A 22067-nucleotide genomic window follows, 5' to 3' on the forward strand; every position below is an offset into this window, starting at 1 on the left:
CACTCTTCCCAAATAGGACAGTGATTGCTATATTCAGAATTTCAGGACCTGCTGCCGGTTCACGTCTAATCAGTACTGGATTGAGGGCCTCCTGATTCGTCTATACTGAGATGTATGACCCCGAGATGGTCTGTCTGGGAAAGTTTGATCGAGAGAGTTCGCGTCTAGTGCTGTGGTCTGACCGCAAGAATGTAGCAGCTTCCACGAACTATATATTCTAAATTTCCAAAGCTCCCGTCAGCTGTAGAACTAAGTTTTATATACCCCAGATTTTATTCTTGCCTTCCCTCATCGCCTAAAGATTCACATTGGAAAGTGACAAAATGGCGCACCGCGGAGAGACATTACACAAGGATATTTCCTGCATCGCAGACCTAAAAGCTGAAGGAAGCAAAAAGCTTCCGCGGATGGTCAGAGGTGTGTTTGATCTCTGTCTTGCCAGCCATGACACAAGCTCATAGGTCTACTACACAGACTACTACAATGAAGGAGCCATGGACCTGATCACGTATGTCAATGGCTATATATCAACCTCCAAACACTGAATAGATCTCGACATTACTAACCACACCACGTCCCAACCACCAGACTCCGTGAGAACGAAGCAGCCTTCGATCGCTACAAAATCCGTCCCCGAATCCTAATCAACGTCGACCAAATCGACACATCAACAGAGATCTTCGGCACAAAAGTACGTCCCCATTGAACACCAACAACCCCCCCTAACCTCTCCCAAAAACTAACAGAATAAACCCAAGGTTGCCTTCCCTCTAGGCTTCAGTCCCGCGGCATCCCAGAAACTGGCCCATCCAGATGGAGAAGTAGCAGCCTCGCGTGCAGCTGCAAAATACAATGTATGCATGGGTCTATCATCGTATTCGAACTACTCGCTTGAAGACGTGGCCGCGCAGGGCTGTGGAAACCCTTATGCCATGCAGATGTGTGTGTTGAAGGATCGCTCGCTTACACTTCAATTGTTGGAGCGTGCTGAAAGTGCGTTGTTGCGTTCTACATCCATCCTATCTATCAAGTGATGAATACTTATGTTGAGACTTAGAGGCGGGATACAAGGCCCTATTCCTCTCAGTTGATGTACCTTTGCTGGGAAAGCGGTTGAACGAGTACCGTAACAATTACACTCTCCCAGAGGATATGTCATGGCCCAATATCCTCAGTCATGGACTGGATACATCTAATCGAACTGACTATGGTAAGTTTCTCAATTAACCCTACCGATTTTGATCTATGAACAAGTCACTGACTACGCCCCAAAAAGACCCAAGCCTCGACTGGGAAACTACAATCCCCTGGCTCCGGAAACACACCAAGCTCCAGATCTGGTTGAAAGGAGGTACGAATAGCTTAATTTGCAAGTATAAAACCAACCATATAGCTCACATCACATGCAGTGTACACACCAGAAGACGTCGAACTCGCAATCCAATATGGCGTCGACGGCGTCATCATCTCCAACCACGGCGGTCGCCAGCTCGATGGTGTCCCCGCCACTCTGGATGCGCTGAGGGAGTGTGCGCCGGTCGCACAAGGACGGATCCCGCTCGCTGTTGACGGTGGGATTCGGCGAGGCTCGGATATCTTCAAAGCGTTGGCGCTTGGGGCTTCGCATTGCTTTGTGGGGCGGATTCCTATCTGGGGGCTTGCGGTATGATTACTTATCTTATCATGGGGAATTTGGATCTTTGAAGATGCAAAGGCTGACTTGACTTGTTTTACTAGTGGAATGGGCAAGAGGGTGTTGAATTGGCTATCAAGATTTTGTTGCAGGAGTTCCGGATTACCATGGCGTTGGCTGGGTAAGTTTCAATATGTTTTAGGGTGTGATGGGGAGGAGAACGCTAATCTTGACTAGGTGTCGGTCGGTGAAGGAGATCAGAAAGAGCCACTTGTCGGTGCTCAAATCCGATGGGCTGTTATCGAAGCTATGATTGAGTTGATATTTGATTCTAGTTGATCATGTGGGCAGTATAGTATTTGAAGATAATCTTATATTTTAGCATTCTTAAGCCATGAACTTTTGATTAATTCTATTCCCATACCCATTTTCGGAAACCTAGCAATGCAATGCAACGAAGGAAATCATTCAGTAGAATAGAACTTACTGGACTGACTAGCATTAAATGCTATTCAAGCCTTACTGCCCAATCGGGGCAGTCGAACGCGGAAGTGCATCAGAAGCATGAGCGCACCCCACAGAGCTGCGGAGAAGAAGGTCAGACGGAGCGCTGCCGCATACGCACCCACAACTATACCAGTATTAGCCCAAGCATATAGATTAGGATGTGCGAAGATAGATAGACTTACCTTGTTCTTGGTGGACTGGGTCCAGTTTCACAATAGCCTGGACTGATTTGCGGACGAGAAGGATTATACTTTCCTTTTCGGGTCCTGTAACCATTTCTTCAAGCTGGTATACAAGGGTGTTCTGAAATATCCAACTGCTTGTCGCTACACCCATCACCGAGCCCAGATTTCTCCACAGACCCAAGGTTGTGGTAGCCACGGCCTGCTCATCCGGATCACTGGTGGCGAGAACGGAGACCATCAACGAAGGAAAAGCGAACCCCTGTCCAAAGCTTGCGAGCGAAACACATAACATGGCAACTACATCGGGGGTGCCCATACCAAGGGTGGATGCCGCGAGGCCTCCCAGCAGGAGACAAACATCACCAATGATCACTGTTGGCTTCAGTCGTTTGGTCCATGTGATGATGAAGCCCGTCGAGACGCTCGAAACCGTCACGGCGAGGGTGGACGCTACCAGTCTGAGACCCGAGTCAGTTGGGCTAGCGAGTTTGACTGCCTGGAAATACAACGGAGCGTTGAAGATCATTGTGTTGACAGCAATGGACCCAAAGAAGTTACCAAAAATGAGGTTGGCGCAGGGCTGCTTCGACAGGAGCGATATCGGCATCACGGCCCGCTCCACGGTCCGCTCATATCGTACGAAGATCACAGCTAAGATGAGAGATAGAACCAAAGACGAAATGACCAGGGGGTGAGACCAGCTGAGCACATTACCGCCCAAATTTAGACCCATAATCAACGAGGTCACACCGACAACCAAGATGAACGACCCCACCAGGTCAATGTTCTTGAGCAGCTGCAAGAAAGTCATCCGTTCCGTCTTCGCCCTCTTCAGGCCCAAATCGGCTGGGGTGGTCCAGGCTGCCACGAGGAAATAAACAAAAATGAAGGGCAGCTGCACGAAGAACGCACCTCTCCACCCTACGTGGTCACAGAGAAACCCGCCAAATGCCAATCCCAGGCAGCCTCCCACGCCCAGACACAGATTGATATAGGACTGGTAGACTCCACGATATTCGATGCGAACCAAATCGCTCGACAAAATCATACCCATGGAGAAGACACCCCCGGCTCCAAGTCCGCAGAAGGCTCGGGCCGCGATGAAGCTCCCGATACTCTGGGCCATGCCACACCACGCGGTGGTGAGGAAGAAGACGGCAATAGCGAAAAGATATACCGGCTTCCTGCCAAAAGTGTCGGATACGCGACCGAACAAGGGAAGGAAAGCGGTTGAGGTCAGAAGGAAAGCTGTTGACAGCCACGATGCAGAGTTTGAGGCATGGAAATGGGACGTTATGACGGGGTGACTTGACGCCATTAAAGTCGAGTCGAAGAATCCAATGATGTATCCCATTTGGACCCCGCCGAAGATTAGCCAGAACCTCGTCGGGGAGACATTGATAAATCGAGAGGCATAACCGGTGGATTCACTCGGAGACTTGCCTTCGGGATCTACCGCTGCTTTCTTGGAGGCTGTCCCAGCCGAAGGGATCCTTTCGAGATTCGGTTCGATTTCCAGTCCCTGGTTTATGGAAGTGACTCTAGAGAGGGTGATCACAGGCTCCTCATCATCGGAAGTGTATGGTGTGGATGAATCACCCGTCTCTAGAGCGTTGTTGCTATGCTCACCGGAGTAATTTATATGAGATTGTTCATGATTGAGGAGAGGAGTTGACTCATTGACGCCAACATGTGATGATTGCGGGTTTTCATGCATCCCTCGAGGAAAGTGGTGGAGGTGAGAAATTGTACTCGTTAAGAAGGGAAACCTTTTTTTTCTTCTTTTTCAAATTCGTTTGCACAGTAATAAAATGACCCTTGGAAATCTTTTCAGACTTTAGAGTTAAAAGTATAAAATCGTCTCAAGGATAAAGTCACTCGTGGGCTGCTACAGTCTAGTTAAATAAGAGGAAATCTTGGTCGCATTAGGCTTTCCAGTCCAGAAATTTTTATAGTCGAGGCAGTACGATGGGAAAGACGCTAATGCAGTGAGTTGGAGTCAGTGTTGTGACTCGAGCCAACCCTGTTCCAGTGGGGTTCCTTCGGTTCTCCACTCGGCTGCGGAAAGACGGAATGATTGAATTTCTCTCTCCATTGACTCCCTCATTGCACGTTATAAGGTTCAAATGTTTGAGTCACCTCCGAAATGTATGCTGAGGGTCGGTAATCCCATATCCTCCATATAGAAGAAGAGGGGGCAGCAGTAGCAGCAGAAGAAAAAAGAAAAAAGAAAATAAAAATAAAGACGGCCGAGGCTAATGAAAATGCCGCATGCATGTCGCTGCACTGATGGTATTTCACCCCCTCATTTCGCACTGATAAGTACGGCCTGTTCATAAATCTATGACCCACTTTGTCTTTCTTACCTTACATTGACTGTCTTAGTCTCTTTTCTTCTTTTCCGCTGCGGCCTGTCTATGGTCAGATTGGGACCTGATGACCAAAATGCCCCCGGAATTGTGTCATCCGCACCAAGTGTTCATGCATCCATACGAAGTATATTGCCGCTTTCCCACTGGTTGACTTCCCGGTGTAGCCCCATCGAGTCCTCAAAGGCGCAGCGCTAGGGCTGTCTTTTCCGACTTGCCGCTTTCTCAAGACAAGTACAACATTTGGCGATACAAAGGGTAAGATAGATAGACAGGGGATTCCCTTGGCGTCTATTATTAAGGAGGCCCTAATCTGCTGTCGTATGAATTACGTTCGAAGTCGGCCGCACCACAGTTTGAAAGACAGCTGGGACTAGGGCTTATTTCGACACTGCGGGAATTGAGATCGGATTAGAGTCCGGCATCCCATGTGTTCGGATAGTACTCCGGAAACGCACAGACTTCGCGATGATTGTCCAATAGACCAAGTATTTAGCATTCCGATGTCCCGGGGAAAAAAAAGCAAAGGCTGCAGGGAGGAGCAGGATCACAATACCAGAACCCTATAAGAAATACCCTGGCAGTCATCTTGAACTCGTAAGATTTGCCTGATCGAAAGGGCGGTGGGACCCAGGCGTACCTTTGATCTGATAAGAAAATGACTCAACTACATACACTTTCCCATATACTCCTCCAAAACTCGTTTATCGCGTAGGAGCTGCAACCCATTGGCTTTAGGAATTTCTTGATACTACCTTGATCTATCTTCAGACATCACTCCTTACCCTGTGATCTCACCCTCGCCACCACAATGCGCCCCCCACTCCGGATTGCCATTCTTGAATGCGACACTCCAGTAGAAAGCGTGGACAAAAGGTACGATGGCTACTTCGGGTTATTCGCTCAACTTTTCCGCGAATGCGCCACGTCCCTGGGATTGGATCCCGAAACCAGCCTTGATATTACTCGATGGGACGTTGTCCATGCGCAAGAATACCCCAAGTTGGAGGATATAGATGCGATCGTGCAGACAGGATCCAGTGAGTTCCCCTTAGTGTACCAGATCACTGGACCTATACATATGCCGCTTTATACACCTGATAACGTAACCTCCATTCCGCATTGTGCTAACTCGTCGTATCTTAGAACATGACTCCTTCGAAAACGACCCCTGGATCCTTAAACTAGTCGAATACACTAAGAAAGCCCTTGAAGACCACCGTGTAAAAGTCGTCGGCATCTGCTTCGGACACCAGATCATCGGCCGCGCACTCGGCGTCGAAGTCGGCCGCGGCGATGCCGGCTGGGAGCTTGCCGTCTGCGACATGGACCTGACAGACCAAGGGAAGAAACTCTTCGGAAAGGACAGAGTGGTATGCAGTGCACCCTTATGACTATTCGCCTTTATAATCCGCCTCAAACATTCAACCCATACAACTACCACCTTTTCCATGCACCCAATATCTTTCCTACCTCCCATTCTAACAATGTGACATCATAGCGCATCCACCAAATGCACCGAGACATCGTCGTCAGCTGTCCCACGAACGTGATTCCACTCGGTTCCTCATCCAACTGCGCTGTCCAGGGCATGTTGCTGCCGGGTAAATTTATCACAGTCCAGGGTCATCCAGAATACAACGGGTTCATCGTTAGCGAGATCGTCAACACACGGACCCGAACAGGCGTTTTCCCGAAAGAGCAGAGTGATGATGCATTGGCGAGGGTGGACCTGGCGCATGATGGGTTCGATATTTTGGTCGTTTTTTTGCGGTTCTTGCTTGGGGAGGTTGAGTAGATACCCGTCTGCTGGAATCAACTGCTGGGCGGCTGGACTTTGGCATAGGTTCCTTTCCACCTAGACTTCTCTATAGAGATGAAATATAGACAAGGTGAATGAATGTAAATATATTCTGGGCACCTGCATTCTATTCTTTAATAAAAAGAGATCCTGGACCTTGATTGGCGACAATAAAGCACGCCAATAGCCCAACGCAATGCAATCAAGCTAGACACTACCCACAAGCATAACCCATGCAAGTAAACGTACCGCAAATCAGGTATAAAACAGATAGTGACACGAACAACGCCCCAATTAATCCCTAGCGAAAACAAACCCAACCCAAGACAAAACTCCCCTAATCGAAAGAAATGAAACATTCATCACCCACTAGCACTCGGATCCTCCCTCTCTAAAAATGACGGATCCATCTCAACCTTCCTCTCAAACTTAGACCACCAATCCCGAAAAGCCTTCAACGGCACCGCATCCTGATCACTTGAGGCAAAGCTCGCCAGGAAGTTAAACGCATTCCCGATAATCCGCTGCGCGAGCACCTTCGTCGTAATCTGTCTCGTCTGCCGGACTAGCTGGCCCGAGGTGCCCTTTTCTGCCTCGAGGGCTTCGAGCTGCGGTGCGACGGTTGCGATGGGTTCGAGTGAGATGCCTAATGTTGCTGTCATACCCGGTTGGAGGTTTGGGGGTGGGGATGTGGGGAGGATGGAGGAGGGCTTTTCGTTGGCGAGGGCGCCGATGAAGCGGAAGCCGTTGGGGTCGGAGGGGAATTGGATGTAGATTGCGGCGGCTGTGTCTGGGGGTAGGACGGTGCCGGGGAGGAGGAAGACGACAATGTCGGAGAGGTCTGGGGTGAGGGGGATTGTGAAGGCGAATTTGGTAGATTGGCCGTTGGGTTGGGGGTCGACTGGGACGATGTCTGTGAGGCAGGGTCTGCCTGGGATTATGACGGAGAACATCGCGGCGGAGGAAGAGTAAGTAGTTTAGTAGTTAAAACAATACAATGCGATAAACAAATGCAAGTGGGGGTATCTTGTTAATTAGAAGTCAAAGAATGAATGAACGGATGCCGATTAGAATGGTTAATAGTCTGGTTATAGAGGCAATTGGGGGATACAATGCATTGTTAAGCTGTGTAAGAAAGAACGATCGTGGTAGCTACTGGAGCTGGTGAGAATTTCCCTGGGGGTTCCATATGATAGAATCGCAAAGAAAAGCTTGGTGACGAAATCGTCCGCCTGCCCTTATCGATAAGGGTTGTGGACCAGTCTAACCTATTACGGTGGCTGGGTTGACATTATGCTGGTCACTGGTTTTCTCTGACACATTGTATTGCATGTACTGTATGCATGCATAGTTGGCTCTTAATTTACACTAGACGTGGTTGCGTACACAATGGCCAAATCTAACCTGGAACTAGTTGACGAATGCGATAAGTAATCGGTCCCTTCTCTTCTTCTTATTATCATTTACCAACATTCCAGAACAGATTCCCATATTACGAAGACAACCCCGCATTCTATGCAGCCCACCTGAAGAAACACCACGCCTTTAAGGTCAATGGTTGCGATGCGGTATTGGGATACATACTCAACTGGGCCGTGACGAAGTTCCGCTGGCCCGCCGAACACTGGGTGGTGGACCCTACAAGCCAAACTGTCACACTGAACACTGCTGCAGATGCAACCCCAGAACAGCGCAGTAATGTCATGGCTGAGACCCTTGAAGCAGAGGCCAAACGGGGAAACTTTGAGATCCTAAAGGGGTGGCGGAACGAGAAGTACCCCATCTATGCTCCTGGGGGTAAGTTCTTGCTCGAGATGGAACGATGTGCCAGCCCGTTGTTTGGCATTGTGTCGTATGGTGTGCACGCCACTTGTTATGTGGAAGATGAGCAAGGTATGCAGTTCTGGGTGCCCAGGCGCGCAAGGACCAAGCAGACATACCCTAGCATGCTTGATAATTCCGTGGCCGGTGGAATGAGCACCAGCGAACGTCCCTTTGAATGCCTTGTTCGCGAAGCAGAGGAAGAGGCATCCCTGCCTGGGGACGTCGTCAGGGCCACTGCCAAGTCAGTAGGTTGTGTTTCGTATTTCTATGTGCGGGACTCTCGAGCCGGAGGCGAGGTCGATCTGCTACAACCGGAGGTAGAGTATGTCTACGACATCAAGCTTAGCCGTGACATTGTCCCAAAGCCCAGTGACGGCGAAGTGGAAGAATTTAAGCTGTATACCGTTGAAGAAACAAAGACGGCTCTAGCGAACGGGGAGTTCAAGCCCAATTGCGCAGTCGTCTTCATTGATTTCTTCATCAGACATGGCATCTTGACCCCCGAGAATGAACCCGACTATTTCCAGATTCTGACGAGGATGCACCGCCGCTTTGAATTCCCAACAGCCTCGCATTTCGCAAACTGAGCGGCTACCGACCTTGAATTAATTGGTAGATGAGAACACATATTTTGAGAATTGTTTGATATTCTATTGATATACCCAATCGCCAATCAAACGCCGACGCTGCAACCAAACATCCCAATTAATGCAAAATTTTCTGTCAGTCCGAAAGCCAACCCCGGACACAGATACCCATGAATTTTCGATACGAAGTGTTGATGGGATGATATCTTTCCTCGTTTCCTTCATTTCTTCAGAAGTAGATACACATAGTCGATCCTCAAGGGCGCCAGCTTCTTGTAGGGTCCTTCAAGATAGAGTAACAGTCCACCGAAAGAGATGAAAACCGCCCTGTTAGTGGTCTCAATTAGCCAATGGTCCCGGTATTGATCGCGATGCGCATGCGACTAGGTAGATCATGGTACAATAAAAGTCCACTTACATGTTCCCTTGGGTAGTTCCCTCCTCAAAGCGGTAGACCTTTCCATGACAAACATAGTCGTAGTCGTTTGCCAGGGTCTGCTCGCCCATGCCGACTTCTCTCCAGCCCTTCGAGCCAGTGTCCTCCTTGCCGTCCAGGGAAAGGGTCGAAGCGAGAGCCATAGACACTGACTCTCCAGTCGTGCAAGGATAGAGCTCAGTGTTGACATCTAGAGTGAAGGTAGACGTGTGATCAGAGGACGTGCAGGTCAGGCGAGAAACGCGATCGTATTTCTGCTGGTTGACACCAGTGATGGTGAAGGTGTCTTCGAAAAGCAATGGGTCCGACATGGTTGCGACGATGCAGCGACAGAAACAAATAACTCGGCAAATTCGAACAGTATATAATGAGGAATTGCTGAAGTGCCGCAAGTTCACCGAGTTGGGGGAAGTGGTAGAAGGCTCAATTGATGGGACGCGGCCGAAAACTGCAAAAGGAATCGCCGCAGCTTTTTTGCTCGACTTTTTAGCGCACTGCCGCTTTTACTCCACCCGGAAGCTGCCCCGCAGCTATTCCTCAAAAAAAGTATTCAAGAGCAACAACACCTTTACAAGTCAACTACAGCACAAAATGTCTTTTCGCAAAAGAAATATTAGCTTAACAACAGGCGTCGATCGCGCCTCTGCCCTCAATTCTACTGCGCAACCGCAGCAAGCCGCGGCTGCCCCAGAAACAAACCCCGGAATCCGACCCTCTCCCGACGATGGGCGTCCGACTACTTCGACAGGTAGCCGGTCGCTAGACAACCTCCTAGCTGGACACGGCGGGCTTCCCATTGGAAAGACTCTCTTAATTGAAGAGAATGGAACTACGGATTTTGCAGGCGCATTGTTACGGTACTATGCAGCGGAAGGTGTCGTACAGGACCAAAAGGTTCACGTTGTCGGAATGCCCGAGCAATGGGGCAGAAGCCTTCCTGGCTTGATAGGTCCTGCGGATGTTGCAGATGAGAAACCAGCCAAGCGAAAGGGAGAGCGCATGAAGATTGCCTGGAGGTATGAGCGTCTGGGGGAATTCGGGGCCGGGGTCGCTGGGTCAAGAGGTAAGGCATGGGATACTATCTACCATAACTGTGTGAAACACGAATGAGTCTAACAGATGCAGCGCCCGTCGCAACCACAGGAGACCAAGCTTCGCCCGCAGCGAACGGAGATCAGGCTCAGCAGCCAGCATTTTGTCATGCTTTCGACCTCACCAAACGTCTAACCCACCCATCCATCGCGACTATCAACTATATCCCTCTTGCCCGCACAAATGAACCCCTGTTCATCTCAATTTATAAGCGCCTTCAAGCCACCATCGCCCAAAGTCCCCCAAACACGGTCCACCGCATTATCATACCTTCTTTGCTCAACCCCACGCTTTACCCTCCCGAGGCCAGCCAGCCCGAAACCATTCTGCCGTTTCTTCACTCGCTAAAGGCTTTGATGAGCGCACCCTCTGCACGTGTCACAGCTATGATAACAATGCCTCTGTCCCTGTTTCCCCGCTCCTCGGGCCTTGTGCGATGGGTCGAACTTCTGAACGATGGTGTTATCGAGCTTTGTCCTTTCCCGCACTCTGCAGATGCCCTCGCAACCTCAGGTGCTGCGACAGCCGGTGAAGAGCCACCGCAAGGCGTGCTCAAAACCCATCGACTACCTGTGCTACACGAACGGGGCGGAGGTAGTGATCAGAACATTGGACAAGACTGGGCGTTTACACTCAGCAGACGGAAGTTCGAAATTAAGCCTTTCAGTCTACCGCCGGCCGAAGGAGACAAGGAAGCCCAAGAAGGCGCGGGTCCAGGCGGGATGCCAAAAAAGGCGGACCTAGAATTCTAAGCTGACGCTGCTATGTTGAATGAGGGTGAAGGAAGTCCGCAAATCATTCTTCGTGGTCCGAATCTCTCAGCATATTCTCCAGTTCGATTTGTTCAGACATGGCAGGCCCGGAGCCAGCCATTCCTCGGAGATAGTCCCTTCCGTAGCCATCCATGCCCTCTCTGAGTGAGTCCCGCGTGAACCGGGAGCGAAGGCGACTCCCTAAGCAAGACGATAGAGCAAGCCACGCTCCGAGGTGTCAACAATGGAGACTCGCTAGCGATGGGGAAGTCACTTACCTAGGAATAGAAGGAGAGGCGCAAAGAACACCAGAAAGAGGAGTAAAAGGAAATTCATCGCGGCCACAGCTGGTCGTGTTACCAATATGCTAGCATAGGATAGAAGAGTAATAGAGGTTTCTTGTTTGGGCTGATCAGCAGTGCCGCTTCAGGCTTAGCGCAACCATCTATGGCACGTGATGCTGTATTGCTTGTTCCAACGAGCCTTCCCCGATAGTCAGATTGATGCTTTTCAACTTCAGCCGCCATCGGATAGATCCGATGAAGCTATACTCAAATTTCAACAACAAGCTGCAGTGACAGGTGACGGGCCCTATTTTCTAGTCTCTATGACGGAAAATGATGCCTCAGGCATAAGCAGCCCACCTTTCTATGCGACTAACGCGAAGAGGAAAGGCTCCGTCAGGGTTTAGCTTTTAAGAGCTGCTTCTCCCACCAAAATTTACATTTTCTCCCATCTCTTTAAGACACACACAGCCGCCATTGACATAGCTCTGGTTTTGCTGGCCAAATTCCAGAGCATCTCTTCGTCTTGTCATGTACTCTTGTATTTGATGGTAAGTTATTATCTCTACTTTCTTAATATTGCCTGTCTTTGCATGATTATACAAATACTATAATCTGTCAATCCCCTGAAGCTCACTAAAATATCTCATTAATTGAGCATATGTGATTGAGAAATGTATCGAAAATGACTTGCACTCCTTATTTACCATGTTGATCTTGCATGTCTTGTGCGGAGCAATAAGCTAACATCAAGATCTGGTTATAGCAGTGCAATTGATAAACTTGAACATCTTCACACATAAACAAAAATGACTACAGAGCCCACCCTCCCCATCCCGATCTCGTATATCGCGGGTAACTACTATCTCTTCTCTATTGATGCCGTCACGTATTTGAGACGGGAGCATCACATCTGTGGTGTTCTGATTGGCACTCTGCCGCAAATCCCACAACAAAATGTCTTCTTGGGATTGCCGCTGGAGCTGATGCCGGAGGAGGCGAGGCTGCTGGTGGAGAAAGGTGTAGCTTGCATTGTAGACGAGGTAAAAGTTCAGAACCAAGGCATGAAAGCCCTTATGGAGGCAGATCGCCAGAAGTATCTCCGTGAGCTAGAATCCCAAGGCCTCCAAGCTATGCGGCTGCAAGCCAGCCGGAAAGAGCAACAGAGAGAGAAAACGTTAAAGAAATTAGAAGAAAAGAAAGCCAAAGCTGCCAAATCAAAGAACTCCTCTGAGGATCCTGAACCCGCACCTGCTGTCGCTGATGGGTCTAAGGATGACCCAGTGGTGGACCTTTTCACAGACAGTCAACCGTCAAGCCATAGTCAAACCACCTCTCGACGTACTTCGACGACTGTCGCCCCGGATAATGCCATGGGTATCACGCCCGCAACGGCCCGTCCGCCTCTCCCAGCGGAGCCCTCGGCTGAGCAGCTGCTGCCAATGCCTCAGGTTCCCTCGTCTTATCCCTTGTTCGCTCATCTTCATGCCGAGGGTTATTTCCTGTCCCCCGGTCTTCGATTCGGCTGCCAGTACCTTGCCTATCCGGGTGATCCCTTACGATTCCACTCTCATTTCTTGGTTGTCTCAGCCGAATGGGACGAAGAGTTCGATTTGATGGAAATTATCGCCGGAGGTCGATTGGGTACTGGCGTGAAGAAGGGATTTATGATTGGAGGTGCTGAGAAGAAGGAGAACACTGCGGATGAAGAGAGTGTGAGGACTTTCAGCATTGAGTGGGCAGGAATGTGAGATTATTGGCCTGGATTATCAGACTTTGACGGACCAGTCTTATGCCGCACATTGGCGATGCGGACATTCGTTCAGCAGACACGCTGTATGGAACGTGTGCCGCGGCCCTCGACGCTTCCTGGGTAGAAGACGTCCCACCAACGGAAACGCCGCTGTTGATGCTTGACATGCGTAGCCTACGAATACTATGGTTGTCGGTGAACATCCATACTGGCGACCAATGCAAACATACATGTGCTTGGCCAGGGTTAGTGGCATATGCTAACAGCTCGGTCTCGCCATTTGGCCCAGGGCACAGCCCTTTGACGATGCGACTTGCTATCAAGTCGAGGGTCAGGCCTCATCTATGGCTGTCATAAGAGACTCACTATCAAATTGAAATTCGATCATATCCTATGAACTCGAGAAGCAGTTCTTTAGCTTAAATGATACCCATTGAATCACCTCAATAGCATGTGCGTTTGAATACTGGCTAATTGGCCAATCAAAGCCCACGTCCTGTAGCATACGTAAGAAACAAACTCAACATAAGTCTTGGGGAAGTAGATCTGTAGCCGTCGAGACGCAGCATCTCTACATTCCGCAGTATAGTCCGAAGTAGGTTTGATTGATACCAATGGACGGCATGACAGGAGGCCGGAGGCTTGGTCCATGTTTGAGGGCAATGCGCAGCGCCGCCAGGAATCCTCTCCCATATCGACTGGCGCCAGGACTTTCGCGGCTGGCTTCATTCCCTCAGCATCCGCGTTCCATTGCCAGCATGACTGCCGAATAAGTGCCGTCCTTTCGCTATGCCTACCCATCATAGAGTGTCGTCAACATTATAAAATTATAAGCGATAGTACCACACCATCAATCAAAGGTAGTCCACATTGCGCCACTTGAACTTCTTGTTTGCACGATCAACCGGCCGATTCAGAAACTGACTCCCATGAAGCTCAAAAGTAAGCTCCTTCCTAGCACTGGAGCCAGCATCTGCACTTGCATCCTCCGTCACATCCATCTCATCCTGGCTAGGCGCAGATAGCGGCACCCGAAAACGAAAAATCGTCTGTTCCTTCGGCAAAGCTATTGTAAACACCACCAGCGTCAGCCTCACCAACCCTTACGCAAATAAACAATAAAAGAAAAAAAAAATAAAAAAAACTCACTCTTAACCTCATCTCCCTCCGTAACAACCACAAAAGTAAACTTCGTATCCCTAACCACAATGCCTCTAACCCCAACCCTCCCCGCACACCGACTCCTGACAACCTCCATCTCCGCCCCATGGAAATCAGCACTAACCAGCTTACTCCCATGCGACAACGCCGTCACATTAACCTCCTCGGGTTTGCGACTCCCAATATCCAGCACCTCCCTCATATACTCCACCCACATAGCATGCAGACCCTTGAAAATCGCATACTTGCACTCCTCCTTAGGCAGGTCGTAGATCCCAGAGACGCGCTTCTCGCGCGCAGACAAGGGCCGCGGCTTCTGTTTGCGGAGGAAATATTCTTTCTTTTGGAGACGGTGGCGGCGGCGCCGGTCGCGGTTGTCTTCAGGTGTGGGCGATGTTGGGCGTAAATAGAGGGGCTTCTGTTTTATGCGTTCTTTGAAGAGTTGGGATGCTGTGTCGGGCGAGTGCGCGCGCAAGAGGAGGGTTTCGGCGATGTGGGGCTTTGGGGTGGTCATATTGTTTTTCCTTTCCCCTTTCACTTTTTTTTTCTTTTTGTTTCCTTGGAATTGGAGTGCTGGCGCTGAGGGAGGTGAGGTGAGATGTAATGTGGTTGTTGCGAGGTTGGAGAGAAATTGTTCTGTTATCGGGACTTTTTGGTGAGCTGATAAGGTTCAATTAGCACGAGGGTTGCCTTTTTGGGATGTTAGTGGAGTACTCCATACTCCACGACTACGCTCTACTTAGTATATGAATTGGAGTATACATTCGCTCTGTTCGTTTTCCATTTGTGTCTGATGTCTACTGATCTTGCGAATCGCTCATATATTAATTTGTTCGTGGGTTACAAGTATCTCTCTACTTCTGAAACACCCTAGGAATAGTATATATGGCTTGTCAAGGTCAAATGAACACCAAATATGAAGCTCATTGCAGTATGAACACAACCTATATTATACGCATTTAGCATAACTGAGATTCCAAAACTCAAATGAATGATCAAAATCCCACTGGAAATGATCAGTTGTCATATATGTGATTAGTGTGTGGAGTTCTCACATTACTCTTACCCAGTACTCCTAACTGTTGACCTAACTACAAGTTAATATCCTAGACATCTAAAGAATAACCACCAAACACGACATCTCCAAACATAGTCTCCAAACTCAAACTCAAACCTACGACCCCAATGTAACCTCGTAAACCCATCGGCTAGACACCAAACCTCCCAAACTCCCCCAAATCCTCGGCTCTCCTCCTTCCCCGCATTAGGGCTACATCTATATCAACATCAAGACAGCCAACGTAAAACAGCAGGCATCGCCTTCAAAGTCTACCCCAAACACATAGCATACACAAAACAAACCCACCACCAAAATGAAAACTCAAGAGAACTTCCCCGGCCTCCCCCCCTTCCCAGACAACATCCCAACAGCACCCCTAACCCGACTCTCCCTGTCCAAACTCCTCGCCCACGACGAATCAGAAACAGTCCGACTAATGCGCGCATGCTGCGACATTGGCTTCTTCTATCTGGATCTCCAAAACACAGAGCCGGGCACCACCCTCCTCTCCACAGCAGATAAACTATTCCAAACGGGCACCGAGCTATTCAAGCTCCCGCTAGCCGAGAAACAGAAATACGATTTCAGTGCCCAAAACTCCTATCATGGGTATAAAGCCCAGGGGGCAATGATCGCAGATAAAGAGGGGAATGTGGACAGAAACGAATTCTACAATGTAGGGCCCCTCACTCGATAACCTTACCCACTAAGATACGTAACGTATACTAAGATTTATATGATATGTTAAAAGGTTTCAAAAGACACAATCCTAAACCTAACACCATATCCCTTCCCATCCCCAACCCTCCTCTCCACCCCCTCATCCCACAACAATCTGAAGACCTTCATCGAAACCTCCCACTCCATTACCATTCTCATTCTCACCCTCCTAAACAAAACCCTCGGTCTCCCCCCGTCCACCCTCCCAAATCTCCACCATTTACACTCCACAAGCAGCGACCAAGTCCGCTTCATCAGAGCCCCGCCCCAACCACCACAGGACAGCCGCACAGCAATGGGCGAACATACCGACTTCGGCAGCGTGACTGTCCTCTTTAACCGGTTGGGCGGGTTACAGGTTCTTCCTGCAGGTGAAGACGCGGAGTGGACGTATGTTAGGCCGTTGCCGGGCCATGCGATTGTGAATCTGGGGGATGCGTTGGTAAAGTTTACGAATGGGCTGTTGAGGTCGAATATTCATCGGGTTGTGGCGCCGCCCGGGGAGCAGATGGGGTGGACAAGGTATAGTCTTGTTTATTTTGCGAGGCCGGGGGATGAGGTTGTGCTGCGGAGGCTGGAGGGGTCGGATTGTATTCCTCTCCCTCAGGAGGAGGAAGAGGAAGAGATTAGTAGTAAGGAGTGGGTTTTGAGGAGGGCGTTGGGGAGGAGGAGCGGCTTGGAAAGTGCGGATTATGAGAAGTCTGCTGGGACGGAGATGATGAGTCGGAGGATTAGGGTTTGATTTTCTTGTTCTGTTTCTTTTATATGTTGTTTATTTGTCTATTGGTGTACTTTTGGGGCTTGGACTTAGCCGTGGGTTTTCGAAATTTGGCGTATGTTGTGAGGGTGAAATGGTAGGGCTAGGGACAGGGAGAATAGTATACATCGCTTAGGGCTCTATATCTTTATCCAAAGCGTGCACATTATCCCATCCTGGAACAGTCAGGTTGACATAAATATTGTACATATTCTTTCTCATTAGGCCCCTTTTCCTCTTCCAAAGATGATTTCTGCCCAGCATTTCTTCTTCATTCACTCCCCCGGAAAATCAAGTGAGTCTAATTCTCTAATCTAGTCTCCAAACATCATGACCGAAGTATTCGAGGACGTTAGGATAAGATTATAGGGCGTTAATCGCTGACGAGCATTTCGACTCTTTCCCAGACTGCGAAGTATCTCATCTGAAGACTCTCGAAGTGTCTCACCATACATCATTAAAGCCATGCATCCAAGATGATGCAACGGTGACACAGATCCCGTCCACGATGAGAAGACACAAAACTCAACCAGATACACCTGAAGGAGAGAAACTGCGTTCATCGACTATCTGGACAAGAGATATTGCGAACAGGATCGAGTTCCTGAACGAAAGAAGTACTAAGTCTTGTTATTGGGGGGATGAGTGGTACGAAATACGATTGTAGCATTGGGAGTAATTTGATCACAAGTATGGCTGGTCAATGTAAATGGTCGATCAATGCCTTCGGAGTGAATTTATGCTGAGCTATCTGAAGTTATATGATGAGTGGTATAATCAACTTCATTGACTAAAGTATTAGGTCATTGTTTAATTTTTCAGTCTTTGTATGGCATATAGATCCGGGAAATGCGAGGCACGGTTCTCTAGTGTTTCATATGTCTTGCTGTATGTCTTGTCCTGCTAAGAGTTTCTCTATAAGAGAAGGAGCAATAGGTTCCAGTGTCGACTTCTTACTTGTGTTGACTTGTTACTATTTCTTCTATATATTAGACATAGTTGTATTCATTTCTGATACTTGGTTGACTTACATCAGAAGCCTAGCCAAAATTATTGACCTCAAGGTAAAGGACTGCTGGGGCTATTACTAACTCTCATGACTGAGAGTTCATAGAGATTCATCTGTGCCCAGCTTCAATACTGTCCTGTAAGTGATATGTTAATCAGAGGTCACGGTGAAAACCTCTTTAGATTTTATTCATTTCAATAGTCAGACATATTTTATCACTATAGGCTACAGTTGTGGTGGTTCTGGCTTTTTGACTCTATTTTACCCTCATCCTCATTTCCGATATTCTGTGACTCAGAAAGTATACAATCTAGACTTTTGGGGCAGATATAGATCAGTAATCCCCAAGCCATGTAACACATTGTACTTTTGTGTTGTTGTTGCCCCCGACAAGTGTGATACCCTGAAGCTACGAACCATTCACAGATCTATACTTATATCCACTCCTGGCCCAACACAACAGTAACTGTCTCGTGTCTGTGTTAGCCTCTCGATAGGCATGGCATATCGATATATCCTCTGCTTCTCTAGTCAAAATGGCATCTCAACATCTCCCAACGGCAGCTACAACAAAGACACAGCAGTTACGGACTTGTTTCAGCATCATCTCACCAAAAAGAACATTGCCCAAGTATGGTGTCTTCAAGTGTTGGGCCTACCTGGCTATCTCTGCCTTCATTTTCATGGAGTTTCTATAAGCGCTGGCCGATGTGCTCATGGAAGACCAATTCGATATTCAACACCAACTCTGATGAGTCTCAATCCAGCATGGATAACCAGAAGCTTCAAGGGACTCTGTCCGACGGCTCTATCTCGCCTCTTACCCCGTGGAGTAGTCCTCTGAGTAGCCTCTCTTCTATGACATTTAGTCCATCGACGTCGCAACTGCCGTTCCAGGAACCGGAAAGCCCAACTCAGGAAGATGGTAACAGCTAAGCTAGTCCTTTCAACTTATGTACGCTCTGAACTGACAACATATAAGATATCAGATCACGCTCGACCGTATCGTGTGAGAACTATGTGCAGGCATGTCGTTTGGAGCTTCCTTTTAGGGGCAACAGCCCTCCCAGTCCTTGCGTGGCCAAGTCCGCGTTGGATATATTGCAAAGCATTGAAAGCAAGAATAACAACTTCTTCACCGCCATAAAGGACGTCGTGCTTCCACTTCTAGGTGACAAAGAGCAATTCTATCAAAACAAGGAGGCATCATTTGCCAGTGTGCGACCATACGAATCATTGGATCCACAGCCTATAGGGTAAGTTCGGTGTCTCGATATTCTCCAGTTTGGCAGCGGACTGACAATGCAACCTAGGCTCCAATCCAAACTGAAACCATACCAGCTTCGAGGGTTGTCGTTTCTAGTGTATCTCCGAAACAACGGCATTGGTGGGATCCTAGCAGATGAAATGGGTCTAGGAAAGACTATCCAAACGCTTGCTCTCTTCCAGTACATCAAAAACCACGACAACACTATGCGACTTGATGAGCCTGGTCCGTTCTTAATTGTCTGTCCATTCAGTGTGATGGAAACTTGGCTTTCAGAGATTAACAAGTGGACACCGGAGCTCACTTTCATCAAGTTTCACGGAACACCAAGCAAAAAGGAGGCAGTCAAGAAGATTCTGACTCCTGCTCGAGTTAAAAACCGTAGGAGTTCGACATATGCGGTGGACATTGTGATAACATCTTATGAAACTTTGATCTCAGATATCAGATGGTTCCGAAAGCTCGTATGGAATTATGTTGTTCTTGATGAGGGCCATCGCATCAAGAATGATCATTCGCAGAGGGCACAGGCAATTCAACGACTTCGGGCTGAGTACAAACTCGTTCTCACGGGGTAAGAATACATCTTGCAGGTACCGTTTGCTCGAACGACTAACAATTGTCGGCAATCAAGGACCCCAGTGCAAAACAACCTGAGGGAGTTGTGGTCAATATTTCACTGGCTCTACCCAGACGTTTTCATCCCGTGTACATCAGAGCCTTTCAAGGAGGCCTTTTCGCTTGCTGACGGGAAATTCGATCCCAACTTCTTCGAACAAGTTCAGAGATTTCTTGGCCTGATCATGCTACGCAGGGTTAAGGAATCCCCCGAAGTAGGGCTCTCAATTCCTCAGAAAACAGAGACTGTGTTATCAGTACCGCTGTCAGAGTTTCAACGTTCCTTATATTTGAGAATACTTACTGGCATAGAGAATTCCATTCTCGGAGGACACGGCGGCATTTCGTTCGAGAAGAAGCGTCTAATGGCTACCGACCAACAGTCTGAAAAGAGAAAATACAGAATATTGAGCAATGTTTTAATGGAGCTGCGCAAGGTGAGCCATAAAACGTCTCTTGGTCTACCGGTTTAACTAATTTGCAATTCCAGTGTTCAATTCATCCGTACTTGTTGGATGATGCGATCCCGGACCCTTACGAACTTGGAGCACATGTTATCACAAACTCTGGAAAATACATTGTGCTCCTTAAAATGGTTCAGTATTTTGTGCTCGAGAGAGGGAAGAAAATAATTATATTTTCGAACTTCAATCAGGCTTTGAATCTTTGTGAGGATCTCTTGTTGACTATCCAGGAGAACGGCGATCCTGTGAGATATGTTCGTTTAGACGGAAGCACATCTAACGCACGACGAAATCTCTCGATTTACCTCTTCCAGAATGATCCTAGGTACATGGTCTTTCTGATTTCAATAAGGGCTGGTGGCGAAGGTCTCAATTTAGTTAGTTCCTCAACGGTTATCTTCTTGGATGAAGACTGGAACCCACAAGTTATGCGACAGGCTGAAGCGAGAGTCCATCGAATTGGACAGAAACACCCGGTCGAGATCTTCAAGCTCCAGTCCAAAGGCACTGTGGAAGAACAAATCAGCCGTCGTATTGTCAAGAAAGCATATGTTGCCACCAAAGTTATGGAGGATATGACTGCGGCACATGATATGAAAGCGTTCGCAAATATGATTGATTCTCGGGGACTAGCCTACGCAATGGATCCGGAAGACTTGTCCGCATTGGTTCACAGTCGAGCAGTTTTGACGTCTAACCAATTGAGTGCAATGGATTTGAGCTGGTTCAACTGGGAAACGATCCTCAAGGCATGTTCTAGCAACCATTTTACTGAGCTGAACGGGAGAAACACCGGTATCAACGTATACCAAGAAAAGGCGTGGCTCGCGTGCACAGAGCGGGTTAAAACCAATATTTTCGATGGGAAAAAGGTCGACACAAGATTCAGATCATTTTCTATGTATGAATCTCTGCCTAAGGATCTCTGTCGAGCGGATAGACGCATTGGAAAGGAGAGGACGGTTATGATCGACGGATTTTCAGTAGGAAAGGATAGTATCCGACTCGAGACCGTGTCCAGTAACAGAGGATGTTTAAATCTGCCACAGACGAACTCGAAGGAGAAAATGACGCACGAAGCTGTAAGTTGTGATATTCAAAGTCTTCAAGGAGGTCGCAAGGCTAAAGTTGTTCCAGACATGTTTTCTCTGCCGGAAGTTCAACCCTCAAGAGTGCGATTTATGTCCACTGGCATTCCACAAAGAATGTCTCGAGTCGATAGGCAAAATGCGCCGTGGAGGAAAGAGGCTTTTATGCCCCCGTCACTATTGTTCGCAATGCGAGAAAACAAGTAGCAAGGCCGGAGGGCTCTTATACTGCTGTTCAACGTGTACTAGAGCATTCTGTGAGGAGTGCTTGGATTGGTCACAGACGGACTTTGTGGGAGAGAACCCTGCACATGAAGCTTTGGGGTATTTTCCTAAAAGCGTTTTTTACTTAAAATGCGCACAATGCAGTGAACAGCGAAAGCGGCGCCTTGATTTCGGATCCGTTGTGCCGTCCAAGAAAAGAAGATGGTATTGATATACGGACATCATCTACATTGTTCCAGGAAACTGAGCGGTTAGCAAGGATTGTGACAGTAGTTTCATATGCCCAGAAGCAGTTTGTTCATCGGAATTGATGTGGATCATATGAAGGGAGAAACAGAGACAGAGTCGTTGCAGCTAAAGAAGCCCATGGATGTCGTCTCACGGATAGTAACCTGAGTACCTTCCTAATTGGTTATCAACGAGTACGTCTGGTGTCACGTATCTTTTTCAATCCATTACTTGTAACGACTCTGAT

The 22067-nt window shown here is 48.3% G+C and overlaps 10 protein-coding genes across 10 annotated transcripts; 6 read left to right on the plus strand and 4 right to left on the minus strand.

The window, feature by feature from the left end:
- Window positions 1-323: 323 nt before the first annotated feature.
- Window positions 324-1946, plus strand: BDV38DRAFT_287571 (alpha-hydroxy acid oxidase; the record flags this gene model as incomplete). The annotated part of the gene is made up of 9 exons (XM_032060901.1): window positions 324-417; window positions 475-508; window positions 589-691; window positions 759-993; window positions 1058-1210; window positions 1277-1351; window positions 1410-1663; window positions 1738-1814; window positions 1871-1946. 9 exons carry the CDS (start codon window positions 324-326, stop codon window positions 1944-1946), a joined length of 1101 nt encoding a protein of 366 aa, XP_031908717.1.
- BDV38DRAFT_202870 (putative MFS multidrug transporter) lies at window positions 1932-4313 on the minus strand. The gene has a single exon (XM_032052483.1). It carries the CDS (start codon window positions 4040-4042, stop codon window positions 2294-2296), a length of 1749 nt encoding a protein of 582 aa, XP_031908718.1. The 5' UTR covers window positions 4043-4313; the 3' UTR covers window positions 1932-2293.
- A 1706-nt stretch (window positions 4314-6019) lies between these two features.
- On the plus strand, window positions 6020-8906 carry BDV38DRAFT_274956 (thiamine pyrophosphokinase-related protein; the record flags this gene model as incomplete). Its single annotated transcript, XM_032057932.1, has 2 exons — window positions 6020-6067; window positions 7974-8906. 2 exons carry the CDS (start codon window positions 6020-6022, stop codon window positions 8904-8906), a joined length of 981 nt encoding a protein of 326 aa, XP_031908719.1.
- Window positions 8907-8937: 31 nt separating this feature from the next.
- On the minus strand, window positions 8938-9653 carry BDV38DRAFT_296728 (DNA-directed RNA polymerase core subunit RPB8; the record flags this gene model as incomplete). Its single annotated transcript, XM_032062989.1, has 2 exons — window positions 8938-9233; window positions 9325-9653. 2 exons carry the CDS (start codon window positions 9651-9653, stop codon window positions 9128-9130), a joined length of 435 nt encoding a protein of 144 aa, XP_031908720.1. The 3' UTR covers window positions 8938-9127.
- Window positions 9654-9933: 280 nt separating this feature from the next.
- BDV38DRAFT_274959 (elongator complex protein 4) lies at window positions 9934-11186 on the plus strand (the record flags this gene model as incomplete). The annotated part of the gene is made up of 2 exons (XM_032057933.1): window positions 9934-10405; window positions 10468-11186. The coding sequence occupies 2 exons, from the start codon at window positions 9934-9936 to the stop codon at window positions 11184-11186; spliced, it is 1191 nt and encodes a 396-aa protein (XP_031908721.1).
- Window positions 11187-11229: 43 nt separating this feature from the next.
- Window positions 11230-11522, minus strand: BDV38DRAFT_287578 (uncharacterized protein; the record flags this gene model as incomplete). Its single annotated transcript, XM_032060902.1, has 2 exons — window positions 11230-11414; window positions 11465-11522. 2 exons carry the CDS (start codon window positions 11520-11522, stop codon window positions 11230-11232), a joined length of 243 nt encoding a protein of 80 aa, XP_031908722.1.
- A 408-nt stretch (window positions 11523-11930) lies between these two features.
- On the plus strand, window positions 11931-13240 carry BDV38DRAFT_203026 (tRNA splicing endonuclease subunit SEN34). Its single transcript, XM_032052485.1, has one exon. The coding sequence runs from the start codon at window positions 12280-12282 to the stop codon at window positions 13219-13221; it is 942 nt and encodes a 313-aa protein (XP_031908723.1). The 5' UTR covers window positions 11931-12279; the 3' UTR covers window positions 13222-13240.
- Window positions 13241-13778: 538 nt separating this feature from the next.
- On the minus strand, window positions 13779-14993 carry BDV38DRAFT_203024 (RNase P/RNase MRP complex subunit). Its single transcript, XM_032052484.1, has 2 exons — window positions 14373-14993; window positions 13779-14289 (listed from the first exon to the last, which is right to left on the minus strand). Exons 1-2 carry the CDS (start codon window positions 14896-14898, stop codon window positions 14078-14080), a joined length of 738 nt encoding a protein of 245 aa, XP_031908724.1. The 5' UTR covers window positions 14899-14993; the 3' UTR covers window positions 13779-14077.
- A 764-nt stretch (window positions 14994-15757) lies between these two features.
- Window positions 15758-16906, plus strand: BDV38DRAFT_287581 (putative oxidoreductase, 2OG-Fe(II) oxygenase family; the record flags this gene model as incomplete). Its single annotated transcript, XM_032060903.1, has 2 exons — window positions 15758-16120; window positions 16196-16906. The coding sequence occupies 2 exons, from the start codon at window positions 15758-15760 to the stop codon at window positions 16904-16906; spliced, it is 1074 nt and encodes a 357-aa protein (XP_031908725.1).
- A 1657-nt stretch (window positions 16907-18563) lies between these two features.
- BDV38DRAFT_274962 (putative nucleosome remodeling complex ATPase subunit (Snf2h)) lies at window positions 18564-21616 on the plus strand (the record flags this gene model as incomplete). Its single annotated transcript, XM_032057934.1, has 9 exons — window positions 18564-18855; window positions 18913-19186; window positions 19244-19771; window positions 19832-20252; window positions 20306-20604; window positions 20662-21028; window positions 21098-21361; window positions 21417-21540; window positions 21579-21616. 9 exons carry the CDS (start codon window positions 18564-18566, stop codon window positions 21614-21616), a joined length of 2607 nt encoding a protein of 868 aa, XP_031908726.1.
- Between the last annotated feature and the right edge of the window lie 451 nt (window positions 21617-22067).

Source organism: Aspergillus pseudotamarii (assembly GCF_009193445.1).
Source record: "Aspergillus pseudotamarii strain CBS 117625 unplaced genomic scaffold BDV38scaffold_79, whole genome shotgun sequence".
In the NCBI taxonomy this organism is placed as follows: Eukaryota; Fungi; Ascomycota; class Eurotiomycetes; order Eurotiales; family Aspergillaceae; genus Aspergillus; species Aspergillus pseudotamarii.

What these genes read in the sequence shown, in the direction of transcription:
- BDV38DRAFT_203026 (XM_032052485.1), top strand. Translation starts at nt 12,280, where the DNA reads ATGACTACAGAGCCCACCCTCCCCATCCCGATCTCGTATATCGCGGGT.
- BDV38DRAFT_202870 (XM_032052483.1), bottom strand. Translation starts at nt 4,042, where the DNA reads ATGCATGAAAACCCGCAATCATCACATGTTGGCGTCAATGAGTCAACT.
- BDV38DRAFT_203024 (XM_032052484.1), bottom strand. Translation starts at nt 14,898, where the DNA reads ATGACCACCCCAAAGCCCCACATCGCCGAAACCCTCCTCTTGCGCGCG. An exon ending in GGAGGGAGATGAGGTTAAGA is followed by an intron (nt 14,290 to 14,372) that starts GTGAGTTTTTTT and finishes TGTTTACAATAG; the next exon opens with CTTTGCCGAAGGAACAGACG.